This window comes from Periplaneta americana, chromosome 6 (assembly GCF_040183065.1).
Source record: "Periplaneta americana isolate PAMFEO1 chromosome 6, P.americana_PAMFEO1_priV1, whole genome shotgun sequence".
NCBI classification, from domain to species: Eukaryota; Metazoa; Arthropoda; class Insecta; order Blattodea; family Blattidae; genus Periplaneta; species Periplaneta americana.
Window position 1 is genome coordinate 128,948,569 of NC_091122.1, and position 17,739 is coordinate 128,966,307.

At 36.8% G+C, this 17,739-nt stretch overlaps 1 protein-coding gene across 2 annotated transcripts in view; it reads left to right on the forward strand.

Annotated features, from left to right (window-relative positions):
* The window catches only part of LOC138701726 (collagen alpha-1(I) chain-like), a 265,178-nt gene extending 251,002 nt beyond the window's left edge, over positions 1–14,176 (forward strand). For both annotated transcript variants that reach the window (XM_069828932.1, XM_069828933.1), the window contains 2 exons: positions 1,292–6,513; positions 8,847–14,176. In XM_069828932.1, coding sequence (XP_069685033.1) covers positions 1,292–6,513; positions 8,847–9,137 — 5,513 coding nt within the window. In that variant the 3' untranslated portion in view covers positions 9,138–14,176. The remainder of the gene's footprint in view (positions 1–1,291; positions 6,514–8,846) is intronic.
* The last annotated feature ends 3,563 nt before the right edge of the window (positions 14,177–17,739 follow it).

Here is a 17,739-nt window from a genome sequence, read left to right on the forward strand (position 1 = left end):
CAGTTACGTCACAGTTTCGTCATTACTTCGTTATGTAAGGGAATAAAATATCTGACGTTTTCTGTTGCATCCGGTAGAGCGCTCTACTGTGCCGTGTTAAGTATCGATAGTACAATTAGCTCTGATCGATTACCACACTATATTTTGGTCAAAGAATACAAGCTACAACAATATTATTCTAATTATTCTGTGCTCTTTGGTTTGTTCTTCTGTGGTTACAAGGCAATCTCATCATAAAATGACAGTCGATAAGAACAGCTGTTAGAGAGGCTGCCATTTTTTTCTGTATACAATGCTTAAAAAAGGGCTTAAAGGAATTCCCATTGTATAGTTACAGACTGTTTATACATCCATCGCTTATGCATTGTTTATTAGTAACGTTTTCTGTCTCAACTTTGCATAAGTCTCGTATAAAAACTATACACGGTTTAGTAAGACCGAATAACAACAAAAGAGCATCACCATGATTTCCTATTGTCATTATTTTTGTAGTGAACGAAATAATATCACCACTTTCTGTTATTGTATTTCTTGCGTCATACGATTATTTCACTTCAAGAATGAAAGTTTAGTCGTGATATTTCGTTTTCGTTATTTATTTACATTAGAAACGTGCGGTAAACGTCATTATTAATCTAATAATTATACTTAGTTTTATTTCTGTTACACTTATGGCTATTGTGCCATTATATAAATAAACATTTTGTGCTGAAAATACTAATTTTTTCATATTAATGTTCATTCTCTATAGACTATATTATTTTGTGAACTCTTGTGTAGTTAAATCTAGCAAAAGAAGCTTGCCAGTATCACTAATAATATAGAAAAAGTTTAAGATGTTATTTTTATGTGATTCACACTATATATCTAAATACATAACGAAGTGAAAATACCTTAAAACGTTGATTCACGTTGAATGCTACGAAAGCATGTACTAATAATTATTTAGTATGCCATTTTACGACATTGTATCAACTGTTCCGTTATGTAGCATTAACAGAGAAATAGTATCTTTGCGAGATGAGTTCGATGGTTCGAAATGAATTCGTCTTAAAGTTGGAGAAAACCTAGGAAAATACCCAACTAAATAATCTTCCCTAGAAAATTTCGAACCTTGTCCGAGGGAGTTTCGGAGTATGATTCTCACTTGTTAACTACAGACTCTGCCAGTGACTAAAATTTTGTATTATCAATGCATTTCTAACAGGTTTTCATTGAAGAAATGACAGGCATAGAGACTAAGTATATGGCACGCAGCACAATTACATTTTTATTTTCTTGTCGATTGCAGGTGATGGTGACAGAAGTCTTACACATCGAGCGCCTTCCAGACGACAAGGCCGAAAAGCTCCATACTTTAATTGTCCAGCTGAGGGGTTCCACGCATCTCCTTACGATTGTCAAACATTTTACCGTTGCGTAGATATGGGCAGTAGCAACCACTTACTGCGTATAGAAGATTCAGGAGCTAGACCCAAGCTCACTGCTTTTGAATTTCATTGTGGTCAAGGAACAGTTTTTGACCCGGCGTACTCAATTTGTAACCATCCTTATGATACGTCTAGGACAGAATGCGGGGGAAGCCCAAACGCACCAATCGCACCACCAATGACTCCTGATGAAAGTGACAATGAGGTTGACAATGGATACAATCCTGGAGGATCACAAGGATATGAGGAACTACAAAGTCCGTCTCCTCAGTACACAACAAATTCTGTAGCGACATCGAACACATGGAAAACTACTAGCAATGAATTAAAATCTTCTACGAAATCTGAAATGCAGACAGAAACATCGACGGTTCCTTCCGAATCTACGTCGCCAACTGGAAATCAGGAAAGACCTCGAGGAGAATGTGAGAATGAAGGATTCTATCCAACTCCAGGAGACTGCAAGAAGTTCTACCGATGTGTTTCCAATGAAAAAGGAAGTTACACCAAATTTGATTTCTCTTGCGGAGAGGGAACCGTCTGGGACCCTGATAACAACGTATGTAATCACGATTGGGCCGTTCGTAGAAGAGATTGTGGGAAAGGCGGGCAAACAGATGGTTCAGAACAAGGTGTACAACCTGGACAAGGAGGATACCCAGGAGAAGGTGGCTCACCAGGACAAGGAGGACAACCGGGACAAGGAGGACAACCAGGACAAGGAGGCTCACCAGGTCAAGGAGGACAATCAGGACAAGAAGGCTCACCAGGACCAGGAGGACAACCAGGACAAGGAGGTTCACCAGGTCAAGGAGGACAAGGAGGCTCACCGGGACAAGGAGGACAACCCGGACAAGGAGGCTCTCCGGGTCAAGGAGGCTCACCGGGTCAAGGAGGCTCACCGGGTCAAGGAGGCTCACCGGGTCAAGGAGGCTCACCAGGTCAAGGAGGACAACCAGGACAAGGACAACCGGGAGAAGGAGGCTCACCAGGTCAAGGACAACCAGAACAAGGAGGCTCACCAGGTCAAGGAGGACAAGGAGGCTCACCGGGACAAGGAGGACAACCGGGTCAAGAAGGACAACCAGGACAAGGAGGCTCACCAGGTCAAGGAGGGCAACCAGGACAAGAAGGCTCACCAGATCAAGGAGGCTCTCCGGGACAGGGAGGACAACCAGGAGAAAGTGGTTCACCAGGACAAGGTGGATACCCAGGTGGACAAGAAGGTGCGTCGGAAGGAGGAAGCCAAAGTACTCAGTCGACAATGTCACCTGTACCAACAGACGGTTCCGAAAATCATCAAATAACCACTTCAATGGGAGCCAGCATTTCCGAAACTACAACCGCAATGGCAATTTCATCTGAGACATCAAGTGAAACAGGAACAGAAATTTCTTCGGAAAGTACAACATCAAGTTCATCACCAGGTTCATGTTCGAATGAAGGTTTCTACCCCGTAGATGGTAACTGCAAACAATTTTATCGATGTGTCGATAATGGAAAAGGAGGTTACATAAAATATGACTTTGCTTGTGGAGAAGGAACTGTCTGGGACCCAGATAATAATGCTTGTAATCATGACTGGGCAGTACAGAGAAAGGATTGTAGAGGAGGAGGCGGTGTTAGTGAAGAAAATTCATTAGAAGGAACAACGCCAATGTCTGTGGATAGTCAAAAATCAACATCGTCACCAGGTGAATCAACATCATCGACCTCAGCATCTACGTCTTCAGCAAGTAGTAGCTCTTCTACTCAATCCCAATCAACTAGTAGTAGTAGTAGTAGTAGTAGCAGCAGCAGTGCTTCGTCTTCGTCTAGCTCTTCATCATCTACATCTTCGACATCATCGACGTCATCTTCATCAACATCATCTTCATCGTCAACGACATCGTCAACGTCTTCATCAAGTTCGTCATCTTCATCATCGTCATCAACGTCGTCTTCATCATCGTCGTCGTCGTCTTCTTCATCAAGCACATCATCTACAAGTAGTGGTTCTGAAAATAACCAACAAACAGCCTCGACTGGAAGTCAAACAACCTCATCGGGTATGGAAGGGTCATCGAGCGGAAGTAATCAACAATCGACTACAAGTGGCACTAATCAACAAACAAGTACCTCAAGCGAGAACTCTCAACAATCAACTTCCAGTGAAACCAACCAACAGTCCACATCAAGTGGAAGTAACCAACAGTCCACAACATCGAGTGGAGGTAACCAGCAGTCCACAACATCGAGCGGAGGTAACCAGCAGTCCACTAGCGGAAGCAACCAACAGTCCACAACATCTAGTGAAAGTAACCAACAATCAACAACATCAAGTGGAAGTAGCCAGCAGTCTACAACATCTACTGGAAATAACCAACAGTCCTCAACTAGTGGAAGTAATCAACAGTCCACATCGACTGTAGATAACCAACAATCTACAACTTCTAGTGAAAGTAGCCAACAAACTGGAAGCAATCAGCAAACCACTTCTTCAAATGAAAACACTCAGCAGTCTACAACTACAGGTGATAGTAGTCAATCTTCAACATCTGGACAGCAATCAAGCAATTTAACTACAAGCACTGGTAATGGACAAACTTCATCTGGGAGCGACGGCACATCTTCTGAACAGCAAGGCCAAACAACTGCAGGTCAGGGCCAAGGAACTACTCCAATGACGCCTGAAACATCTCCCACAACGTCTCCACCATCAACATCACCTTCAGGTGGCGGAGATGGTCAATGTACTTCAGAAGGTTTCTTCCCAACACCTGGTGATTGCAAGAAATTCCATCGTTGTGTTGACAATGGAAAAGGTGGATTTACTAAATATGACTTTACATGTGGTGAAGGAACGTTGTGGGATCCAGATAATAACGTTTGCAATCACGCATCGGCTGTGCAGAGAGATTGTAATGCGGGTGGTAAACCTATTTCTGGGGGTGATGGATCTGGCGGACAACAATCAACACCTTCGGGAGAAAACGAGAGCAGTTCATCCACAACTCCAAGTCAGGGATCTACCTCTGTAACTGAAGAAGGATCTGGAACTTCCATAGATCAAGGAAGTACAGTTAAGCCTGAAGGACAAGATGGCTCTACAAGTCCAAGTGAAGGTCAACAAGGTGGCATGCCTACTAGCGAAGGACAAGGAGGCTCACCTAGTGGAGAAAGCGCTACCACTCCGGCCACAAGTCAGGAAAGTACGACACCTGTGAATAATCAAGAAAGTTCCACAACTGAAATTCAGCAAAGTTCAACAGGTTCTTCCACAGTGCAGGAAAGTACAACACCTACATCTGGACAAGAAAGTGCATCTCCATCTGGACAAGAAGGTACATCTTCAACTGGACAGGAAAGTACATCGCCATCTGGACAGGAAAGTACCTCTCCATCTGGACAGGAAAGTACGTCTCCATCTGGACAGGAAAGTACGTCTCCATCTGGACAGGAAAGTACGTCTCCATCTGGACAGGAAAGTACCTCTCCATCTGGACAGGAAAGTACAACTACTCCTAGCAGCGGGCAAGAAGGATCGATGACTCCTGAAGGGGGGCAAGGAAACACTACTACAGAAAATGGAAAAGAACCGTCCACAACGCCTGGCAGTCAAGGAACTGATAGCTCAACCGAAGAAAGTACTGCTACTTCTAGTACTACAGTTGCACCATGTAACCAACAAAGTTCACATAAACCAGAGACTACAGCTATTAAATGCGACAAGGCAGGATATTATCCCCATCCAACTGACTGTAAGAAATTCTATAGATGTGTGGATTGGGATGGCGATAAGGGAGAGAGGTTCTCTGTATATCACTTCGACTGTGCAGAAGGGACTATATTCGACCCCAGTTTGAGTGTATGTAATCACGCAGAATCTGTTTATCCTCCCAGAGATTGTAGTGGTGGCCAAACTTCAGGACCTACTGAACCATCGAGTGAGAAACCAAGTACATCCGAATCAGGTGGTACAACAGGAACAAGTGGTGAATCATCAAGCGAAACTCCAACGCCAACTGAACCAATGTCTTCTACCACGCCTAGCGATAAAGAAACAACAGATTCTAGTACATCCGAGCAGACCTCTGCTACGACTATGTTAACAACAGGAGGTGAAAGTACAACAGTTACGCCTACTGAACCTGGTGAAACCACTGTCACAGTTGAAGAAACTACAAGTACAAGTCAGGAAACAACTGGCACAACTGGTGGTGGTTCAACAGTTACAGATGGTGAAACTAGTACAACAAATCAGGAGACAACTAGTACACCTAGCACTGATACCACTGTTACAGAAGGCCAAACTAGTACTACAAATCAAGAAACTACTGGCACAACCAGTGGTGGCTCAACAGTTACAGATGGTGAAAGTAGTACAACAAATCAGGAGACAACTGGTACGCCTAGTACTGATACGACTGTTACAGAAGGCCAAACCAGCACTACAAATCAAGAAACAAGTGAAACAACCGGTACTGGATCAACAGTTACCGATAATCCTTCAACGACAACGAACCAGGAAACAACTGGCACAACAGGAGTCGATTCAACAGTGACAGAAGAAACAACAAGCCAGGAAACATCCGGAACTCCGGGTGCTACTGATACGACAACAGCCACAAGTCTTACTGAAGAAACAACCAATCCTCCAGATACGACAAGCACTGGAGAAACAAACCCAACAGATGAAAGTAACGGTACCTCTGAGACAACAGGTGCTACGGAAACTACTAGTACAGGAAATACTGAAACGACACAAACCACTGAAAGTCCTGACGAGAATGCAGTATCAACAACTGAAGGTTCAACACCGGCAGGAGGCGGAGATGGGCAATGTGCTGGAGTTGGTGCACTAGATAAGGACCAAATCGTAGTTGTTTGCCCGACTGGATTTAGAAGACATCCGAAGTATTGCGACATGTTCTACCAGTGCACAACTTCTGGCCATGATATGAATATTTTAGTGTTGTCTTGCACTAATGGAACCGTGTTCGACGATAAGAAGATTCAATGTCTGCCACCTCAAGAAGCAGAACCTTGTCAGGGAGCAATGGCTGCAGGCAGATTTAATAGGAGGGTGGATGAATTGCTACCGGTGAGTAAATAAGCACGTAACTTAATGATTTCTTTCTTTCAAACAAACGTTGTACACAATTAATAATACTAATATTCAGTATCGTGAACATTAACTCTTAAGCAGTCGCGCGGGTTGTTGTTAACATCCCAGTCACATATACGGAGCTGTTAACTACATATTGAGTAAGCCTGTTCTGTTGAAACTTCCAGTACCTTTCTTAGAATTGGTAAGACAACAATAACCGTAAACATGTTTGAAATTGGAATTCGCATACTAGAGAAAATAAGGTTTAAGTGGTGTGGGGTAATGCCAACACCCCGCGCTCCTATTGTAAACAGTGACAGTGACTAAACTGACGATACTTGAGTAACAAATAATAACAATGGATGTTAAGTAGTGACTGTGCGCACAGAAAAATCAAGAAAGTGGTGTGGAGAAGAAGATGAAAAGTAAATTATTATTAGGAGTTAATAGACGTTCGAATATTAATGAGAATCAATATTGAAATATTACCGTTACTGTGCATTAATTATTACATTGCGATAGGTATTAAATTATTTGATATAGTTGTGTAAATAAAAAACAGCGATATTTTAGTTGTTCACTAAAGAAAATAGACCATAAGAAACCATTAACTTTGAGGTGTCAGCAACTCTTAATGTTACGACGTTAGGTGCAATTACTTAAGGGTTAAGTACAGATCGGGAGAGATAATAATAATAATAATAATAATAATAATAATAATAAATATGACTCTGTTAAGAGAGAGCTTTTATATAATATTCTTAGAGAAGTTGATATTCCAAACAAACAAATTCGATTAATTAAAATGTGTCTCTGTATAACATACAACAGAATCCGCTTAGGCCAGTTTCTGTTGGATGCCTTTCCAATTCACTGCGGGCTAAAGCAAGGAGATGCACTATCACCTTTACTTTTTAACTTCGCTCTAGATTATGCTATTAGGGAAGTTCAGGATAACACAGAGGGTTTGGAATTGAACGGGTTACATTAGCTTCTAGTCTATGAGGATGACGTGATTATGTTAGGAGAAAATCCACAAAATATTAGGAAAAACACGGAAATTTTATTTGAAGCAAATAAAGCGAGAGGTATAGAAGTAAATCCCGAAAAGACAAAGTACATGATTATGTCTGGTGACCAGAAAATTGTACGAAACGGAAACATAAAAATTGGAGATTTATCCTTCGAAGAGGCGGAAAAATTCAAATATCTTAGAGCAACAGTAACAAAAATAAATGACACTCCGGAGGAAATTGAACCCAGAATAAATATGGGAAAAGCCTGTTATTATTCGGTTGAGAAGCTTTAATCATACAGTCTGCTGTCAAAAAATCTGAAAGTTAGAATTTATAAAACAATTATATTAGCGGTTGTTCTATATGGTTGTGAAACTTGGATTCTCACTTTGAGAGAGGAACATAGGTTAAGGGTGTTTGAGAAGAAGGTGCTTAGGAAAATATTTGGTTCTAAAAGAGATGAAGTTACAGGAGAATAGAGAAAGTTACACAACACAGAACTGCACGCATTGTATTCTTCACAAGATAAGATTAGGAACATTAAATCCAGACGTTTGAGATGGGCAGTGTATGTAACATGTATGGGTGAATCCAGAAATGCATATAGAGTGTTAATTGGGAGGCAGGAGGGAAAGAGACCTTTGGGGAGGCCGAGACGTAGATGGGAAGATAATATTAAAATGGATTTGAGGGAGGTGGGATAGGGACCAATGGCGGGCTTATGTGAGGGTGGCAATGAACTTCCGGGTTCCTTAAAAGGCAGTAAGTAAGTAATACTAAAATAATAGTAATAATAATAAAAATGACTCTGTTAATAGGGAAGTTTTCTTATAACATTCTTATAGAAGTTGGTATTCCGAAGAAACTTGTTCGATTAATTAAATGTGTCTCAGTAAAACATACAGCAAAGTCCGTATAGGCCAGTTTCTGTCGGATGCTTTTCCAATTCACTATGTGCTAAAGCAATATGCACTATCACCTTTACTTTTTAACTTCGCTCTAGATTATGCCATTGCTGTTACAGGTTACATCATAAATACAGCAATATAGTCCTGTACGTACACAATTTAGCAACACACAAATCTTTCATCAATTCTTGATTGGCAACACATTAATACTATAGGTTTCCTTGTTACGTTTTCTTCACTTGCTCTTTTATTGTGATATAAGCATAGGCTACTATTATCTACGAATTAACTCTGTACTTCCATACGCACGTTAAATAAAGAGACATGAATACAAATAACCTAGATTATTGTAGGACTGATGTGCAACTGCCAAGTGAATAACTCAGTTTCACATTACTTGCAGGTACCTGTAAATACTGGGGCCCATTTGTGCCCGGGACCCGGTTACTACCCGTATGACAGCGACTGTTCACGATTCTACAAGTGTAGGAAAGATAGCAGAGGAAGACTGGAGGGATACATGTACGAATGCCCCACTGGATACGCCTTCTGGGAGATTTCGCGAAGGTGTGAGAAAGTTGCCAAGGTCCCAGCCTGTGTCCGAGGAGAGCGCAGGGGAAGTTCCGGTGACGCCCCAGTGGAAAGGAGGAACGTCGGGTCGAGGAACCTCAAACATCGACATAACATGCATTAGTAGAGTAGTTTGAAATTGGGAGACAATTCTGTATCCAATATTCGTATAGGCTATCAATTATTTGAAGGGTTCAGCGCCATAGTGGGCCAAGCGCCATTTACTAAAACCGTAGAAAACAAGGGTAAAAATGAAGTTATCACCATAATTCAATAGAAACATATAGCAAGTAATATAAAGTATACACATTAAAACTAAATGACACGTCAATCTTCATTAAACTATGGTATTCACTAAAATTTTACCCTTGCTTTCTCCGTTTTTAATAAATGGCGCTTGGCCCAAATGGGTCTGAACCCTTCATTCATTCAGTAGTATAAATATTACTGCTTTTAATATGACAGTGAAAATGAACAAAAGAGAAATTTAGGATAATACAAGTTGTAAAAACCGAAAGCCAAATCAGAATCTCTCTAAAATACAAATACCAAAACTACAGAACATTCGAGACAACAAATGCCTGATGACTGGATGGGAAAGAAGATTAATTCACTTCAAATTTTGAACAGGGCAACAGAATTTACGTTTTACTTTCTCTAAACTTATATAACGTAAAGCTTAGCAATTATTACACCTTCCATTACACGTCAAAACAAATTTATTTACAGTATCATGCAACTGAAAGAATATTCATAGCTACAACACTACAGTCTCACATGTGTTATAATAGAAGGTTGGTGGATGTGTACAGTACTAGGAGTCAATATGTGACTCACATACTATTCAATAAAATAAAAGGTTCTACCCAGCCACTTGTTATTCTTACAAACTACACGTGTACACAGTATTAAAAAGAACCATCTCTTAAACACACACACACACAGACATATAGCCTATAATTAAAATCCAAGCAATATTGCATCTATACTGTTAAAAAAATTGAACCAGTATTACATCTACAGTTCTATGAAAATCCAACTACATCTATAGTTTTATGAAAACCAAACAAATATTACATCTATAGTTTTATGAAAACCTAAATAGTATTATGAAAATCCAGCCAATATTTCATCTGTAGTTCTATGAAAATCCAACTACATCTATCGTTTTATGAACACCAAACCAATATTACATCTATACTTTTATGAAAACCTAAATTATATATATATACTCCTTTATGAAATATTCAACCAATATTACATCTATAGTTCTATGAAAATCCAACTACATCTATAGTTTTATGGAAACCAACCAATATTACATCTATACTTTTATGAAAACCTAAATATCGGTAGTATTATTTATATACTTTTATGAAAATCCAACCAATATTACATCTATCCTTCTATGACAGTTCACACAATATATATTTGAGCTGCTAGGGTGAAGATAATGTGAAGTAACTGGCACTACATTTTCAGTTACAGTAATTTTAATGTTTGAAAATTTATGCTCGAGTAACACTGACATAAATTACCAACATTTGAAACTTCAAACTGAAACGTCTTACATGTAAAAGATTAATAGCACTGAAAAGAGCATATGACATAACATGTTTTTAATAGTAACATAAAATTATGTGAAAATGTCACTTAACATTAGCTTCGTCCGAGGAGCTCATTTTTATGACAGTCGAACAAATACATAAATACTTTCATGACAGTCAAACTAATATTATATACACTTTCATAATAGTATACTTCTATGACAGTCTAACCAACATTCCATATTATACTTTCAGGAGAGGCCAATCATGTTACATATAAACTTTTGCGATAGTCCTATAAAATAATACATCTATACTTTCATGAAAGTTCAACCAGTATTTCATACATACTCTTATTTTTACAATAATTCCACTACAATTTTATATATTCTTTTATGATTTTATGGTAATTCAATCAGTATTACGTTTCCGGAAGCCCTATAACACTGTAATACATACACACATGTATTATTAATTCAAACAATATTACACATCTACTTGTAAGAGAGCTCAATCATTATTACATATCTACTTATTTCACAGTCCAATCATTATTATATAATATATGTGTATTATGCAAGTTCAAGCGATTATAGGTATATTTATGAAAGTCCAATCAATATAGTTTTAGATTGCTTTTAACTCAATTCACAATATGTCTTTCTGTTTTATAATGAAAACGTTAACAGTAATAATATGGATACAGAATTGTCTCTGAACCAATTTCTAAGTGATCAAGTGTACAAAGGGATATCATTGCTCGTTAAATAGCTTAAAGCATAGATTTGAAATAGCAATACTTCACTTATGTAGAGTCGATTATGTTGATTACACAATTCATTGATGTGTATAACTCGTTTTCTGGATAACATAGTAACTTTATAGTCTAAAACTAACATATTTAAGGTATTAAATTTGTTATTATAATGATATATATTATTATACTGCCGTTTAAATTATAAATTTTCTTTAATTTTTGCAGAAATTTTTAAACAATTACTTGATAGAAACAAATAACGGATATAACAAACATACATGAATAATACTATATTTCTAAAACTGGTACTCCATACGGAGTCAGAGACAGAAGAAAATTTAATGAATTGTTTAGCTAACAAAACCTTGGTTAAAATAGTATTCATGAAGAAGTGAAAATGGATTGTTGAATTTTATAAAGAAATTAATGGAAATTTATAAGTTATCGGGTATAATCAATGAAATATAATACTGGACATAATTCTAAATCAATTTTCAAAGCAATACAATGAACATGAAGAGGAAATCAATAAAAATATCAACTCTGTATCAGTGAAATATGCCAAGATATTTGTTCTCTAGTTAGTAAGCTTCTGTTGCATTGTCTGAGCCAATGAGGATGTTTGGAGCGCATACAATTAAGATATTTATCAGTTAAGGTTTAAGATACTGTACAGTCTAGTTCACTACTGCTTTTCGTTATAGATTTTAGTCTGATGTGTGCGCACTTCTGAACTTGACTGTACTTAGAATGCAGATTATATGCTGACATCGAATATGTTGCAACAATGTAATGAAATATCTTGTGTAACATGAAACGTACTGGGGTCGCTAGGTGTTGGGATTCACAAGCATATAACTGTCATTTGTTTTAAGCTATAATTTAATACTATTTATTTTATAAACCACGCCCCATTGTCCTGGAAGATTTACAGTTCCTTACGCCTCCATACCATTACCTTAGTTAACAGCAAAATATTAGCTCACCAAATAATATACGCTGCAAAATTATGAATTTGTAAAAGCATTTTACTCATATTTATTCCTACAAAAATAGAATCTGAACATTTCTAAAGATTAAAGCTCTTCTGTATTCCAAGTAATGATCGAATTTATTTATTAATCCAAGAAAAAACTATGTTTCAAAATTCGAACAGTAACATCGCAAGTAATAGATCAGATCATGGGAACATCATTGTGACTGTTCAACACCGCTTATCCATAATTTCATTTTATAGATGGTAGTGCGTGAAGAAATTATGGAATAGTGACGATTTTAAGACAGCACTCCGAGAAAAACTGTCGCCAAGCCAACTTCTTCAGCAACAAATTGTAGTTGCAGAATAGTACATTATGCAACGAGACTATAATGGTAGTAATTAAGACGCGAGTATTTTTGTTTATGAAACGAGCGCAAGCGAGTTTCATAATTTTCATACGAGCGTCTTAATTACTATTATAGGCAAGTTTCATACGATTTTTTATGCTCGACCATATTTCTAACTTGAAATTATTCATAAGTATTCATGTTATGATTATATGTCAGGAGCGGAAGTGACCTTCTAAATTGTGAGATGTGCGCAGACGCGAAAGTATTGATTTTTTCCGAGGGACGAATGTCATTGACCTTGATATAATCTAGAGAATAACATGAACATTAATATTGATATAACCTGGAAATTGATTTAGAATTGAAAAACGAGATGACAAATTGAATTTATTTTAATATTATTTACAATTAACGCTAATTATTATAGTAACAGAACATAACCTTCTGCGACAGTATTGGATTTCCAGCCTCCGTGACGTTTCGCTAATTGTCTTTCGATTGCATATCCGAGAATAATCGATACTTGCGGTTTTGTAATGGTACAATGGTGATTTCTCATTGGCTGAACAACTGAAGTATAATGAATAGGTGTACTTTAATGAGGTGCATTAAAGGGCTACTACCAGGTGTATAATTACTACATTTCGGCATGGTCGAACATAAAATTAGTAATAAAACATATTTTTATTTGCTTTATTTAGCTCAGTCATAATATTTGATAACTTTTATTTTGAACTCGGTTTTCCAGCATAGAAAATTAATGCTACAGCAGTTCTGCTAGCAATGTTTTTTACCTTACATAGGTATAGTTCTTGCTGTAGCTAAAAGCTGTAGTGAAAACTTTCAAATCCAGATATTTATTTATTTTATGTTAATACCTGAGTTCGGAATTTGAAATAAGATCTTGCGGTGTTATTGAGAGAATTTTGGAACACCAAGTATATGAAGAAGCTTTCATATATATTTTGTTTGTTAAAACACTTGTTTATTTACACTCAGTTAATTTTATGGTTCACAATATAATGTTTTCAAGGTTGGATAATAAATAATAATCAGATACTACAGAAAGAACTTCCTGCTGTACAAAGTGAGTTTTTTTTACTTTAATAGGCCTAACAGTTGTGCAGTGACGTACAATACTGACACAGAGAGCACCACAAAAAAAAAAACTGGTAGGCTATGCAGGTGATAAAGTGTAGACTATTTCTGTTCACACCAGTACCAAAAATACCGAGTCCCTACTTCGGGATATCATTATTGCTTCAGCTATAGGTTATGTTGATATGGTTGTGACAGTTTAGTTTCCGGAATACATTTATATACTTTATAATTGAAGCGATAAGACATATCGTGAGGACATACAAGATACGTTTGAAAAGTTTTGAGAGTGATATTTTACAAGAATACTTCGTATGACATTTATTTATCAATAATTAATTAAATGGCAATCTTACTCGTGTTAATTGTGTAAGCATGTGCGGCTTACAGCTGTTTCGGTGCTTCTTCACACCATCCTCAGAGCCTATTAGATCTCGGCTAGATCTAGTAGGCTCTGAGGATGGTGTGAAGAAGCACCGAAACAGCTGTAAGTCGCACATGCTTACACAATTAACACGAGTAAGATTGCCATTTAATCAATTATTTATATTCAAATGTTAAAAATAGTGAACGAAAAATTCAACATGGATTTATTTATCCATCAGCCTACTATTAATACGTGATCAATCTTCATTAATATCTCCCGCAGCTGTGGAGTTCAGTTGTTTTGCGGATGAAAATTTTGTGCATCAATTAACTTATAGAGGAATAGAGAATAGTTTTTAACTTTCACGTAAATGTCAGTAAAAAATTCTTCGGAAAGAAATGAGATGGTGCAGTGTATCCTGTAATTGTGCACTGCTTTAGTAAATTAAGCGGAATTAAATCGCTCTTCCTAGTTACTTTGTATTGCAGAAAGTAAGAATTGAAGGGTTCAGAACCATAGTGGGCCAAACGCCATTTACTAAAACTGTAGAAAACAAAGGTTAAAATGAAGTTATTACCATAATTCAATGGAAACATATAGCAAGTAATATAAAGTATACATATTAAAACTAAATGATATGTCAATCTTCATTAAACTATGGCATTCACTTAACTTTAACCCTTGCTTTCTCCGTTTTTAATAAATGGCGCTTGGTCCAGTATGGCTCTGAACCCTTCAATTATGAAGGAGCTCCACAGCGTTCTAAGCTATATATTCCACGAAGGAATTACAATTTTCACGAACGAAAACATGAATATATAAATCTAGGAATAATGTAGCCTGAAAATTAGTAATAAATTATTATTATTATAAGTTAAGTTTCAAAACTTTTCGGACGCATCTTGTAGATTTTTACGAATTCACAGGAAAAATCAAACAATGTTTATTATTAAAATATATTTACTTAATTATTAGCGACTTAGCTTACAGTTACACCACGATTGTTGAAAGCAATGTTTATCTTTGAAATGTTAATTAAATTGTTCTTATTTTATTGGTGATAATTCCCAGTGTCTAATGATTCTACTTCTTCCTGGTGTTTTAGAAAGCAACAGTGTTATTTTATAATAATATATATGTCACTTCATTAGCTCGTATCTGGTTAAACTACGTACTTCCTAAGAGCAGTCAATTTTTATATACGTAGACTTTAAACATAGTATTTAAGTCAAAATTAATATAGGAGAAAAATGTCAGTATGAGACACCAATTTATTAATTTAAGAGATGGTACTGAGTTACGCTCTATAAAGAATTTTACTCACTACATTATTCAATTATATAAACCAGAATTCCGAAGCTGATCTTTTGATCAGTAAAATTATATTAACACGAACTGTAACGTTACATTATTGGCTCTCATACCGACATAAGTAAGTGACCTTTGCAAATAAGCAATTGAAAAGTAGATTTGTGAAATAAACTGTAAATAACCCGCTACCTCTAACAGCTACATTTAAAAATGTTTTTTGCACATTTGTACGCTTTTGAAAGTAAAATAAGAATGAATGATGATATTGAACTCTGTGTGATGTATGAGATTTATTTAATAAAGTATTTAGAATAGAAAACGCATTTTCTTTGAAGAGATAAAATAAAATATTAGGCCTTCTCAGATAGGCTACCGCTCCAATCACAAGATGCGGTAACTTTTGTCTACCAATGATGCTTTAGCTTTTTAAATGACATGCTCGTATCAATTCCACGTGGATTATGAAACAACATTGTCATTTGTAGAGTTGATTGATAACGACTAAAAAGGTTAGGGGAGAGTCGGGTAGTATCGGACAGTGCATTTCTTTCATCTACCACCATATGGTAGTACCTGAATGACATGGTTATGTTTCTCTATGCGACATCACAGAAACGTAACCATGTCAATCAGGTACTATCATCGTGTGGTAGATGAAAGAAACTCACTGTCCGATATTACCCGATGTCCGATACTACCCGACTCTCCCCTAATAATTTTAATTTCTGTTTTAATTCAGAGTTATCTTATACCTTGAAATTTATTCACTGCGGATGGTGATGGTAGAAATCTATGTATTTTTAATTGGTTATTTTACAACGCTTTACCAATACGATGGTTATTTAGCGTTTCAGTGAAATTGTGATAATGTCGGCGAAATGAGTCCAGAGTACAGCGCCGAAAGTTGCCCAGTATTTGCTCTTAATGGATCAAGGGAAAACCCTGAAAAACTTCAAGCAGGTATTATTTATTAGTGACAAAGAAAAATTCGCTCCGGCGCCAAGGATCGAACACAGGACCCCCCAGTTCTACGCAATAGGTGCTCTACCACTAAACTACGCCGATCGAATCTTTCTCCTTTGATTTTTCCCTTTATGACGGATGTTGTAGATTGAGACTAGGCGCAGCTCAGTGGTACAGTTTCCAGTGAGTAGAACTAGGGGTCCTTGGTTCAATACCCACGCCGGAACGAATTTTTCTCAGTCATTAACAAATAATAACCATAACAGAGAATTCTGTAAAACCAAAAAATTAATAATCTTTGCTCAAGCAGGTAACGTGTCCCAACCATACCGGTGGTGCTGCTGCTAAAAATAATAAAACTAAAAATAATGTACACTAATTTTAATGCATAGTATTCAACATATTAGCACAGTCTACTATATAAAGTCGCGAAGCTTGAGGTGATTTTTTGCAAATCTCGTGATAAAGCGCTCCAAGCGGTTAGCAACTAGAAACAATAGACTGTCCACGGTCGACTTTGGACTGAATCGTATTTCCATCGAGTGCTAGCTCGTTGCGTTTTTCACATTGATGCTTGTGAAATGTTCGTTATTGGTTGTAATGAAAATGTTAATGGCTAAAATACAATAATTGGAATAATAATATTTTACTAGAGACGTAGAAAAATTAAGCTTGTTTTAATGAAATTTATTGATCACGTTTTATTTTCAATTCTGGTGGGATTATTATTGCTTAGGCCTACTTTTTTTCCAAAGGATATGTTTTTAATTATAGCTGTTAATTTTGTTGTTATTTTTATTTGTTACTTTATTAGAGACGTAGAAAAAGTCTGTTACAATAAAATTTATTAATCACGTTTTATTTCCAATTCTGGTGTGATTATTACTGCTTAACCTCAACTACGTAAGCCTACACTATAAGTACCGGTACACGTACATAAGTTAATCTATTAATTCATATTTCCATTATTATTGTTGTAAAAGGAAATGCAAATTAATATTTATTGATTTCATAGTTAATTATCGCTATAATCTTGAATGAGTGAAGCGATTATAGTAAATTTCAGTTCGTTTTGCACAAACAAAAATAATATTAACCTATTTCTTGCAGGTACGGTATCTTCGACTTTATGGTGGAATTTAATATACTTCATTAAAATAATAAATTAACTTTATGCATTTAATATTTCAATAATGGAAGGAAGGTGTTAATTTTTCCAAAAGAACACAACGAAAGAGTAACATATTTTGTCGGCTGCTAGGAGAGAGATCTGCAATGATGAGGCGATAGTAGCAATCCTAGTGGTGGGCAACTATCCATGTTTGCATTTTTACTACATATTGAGCTTCGCGAC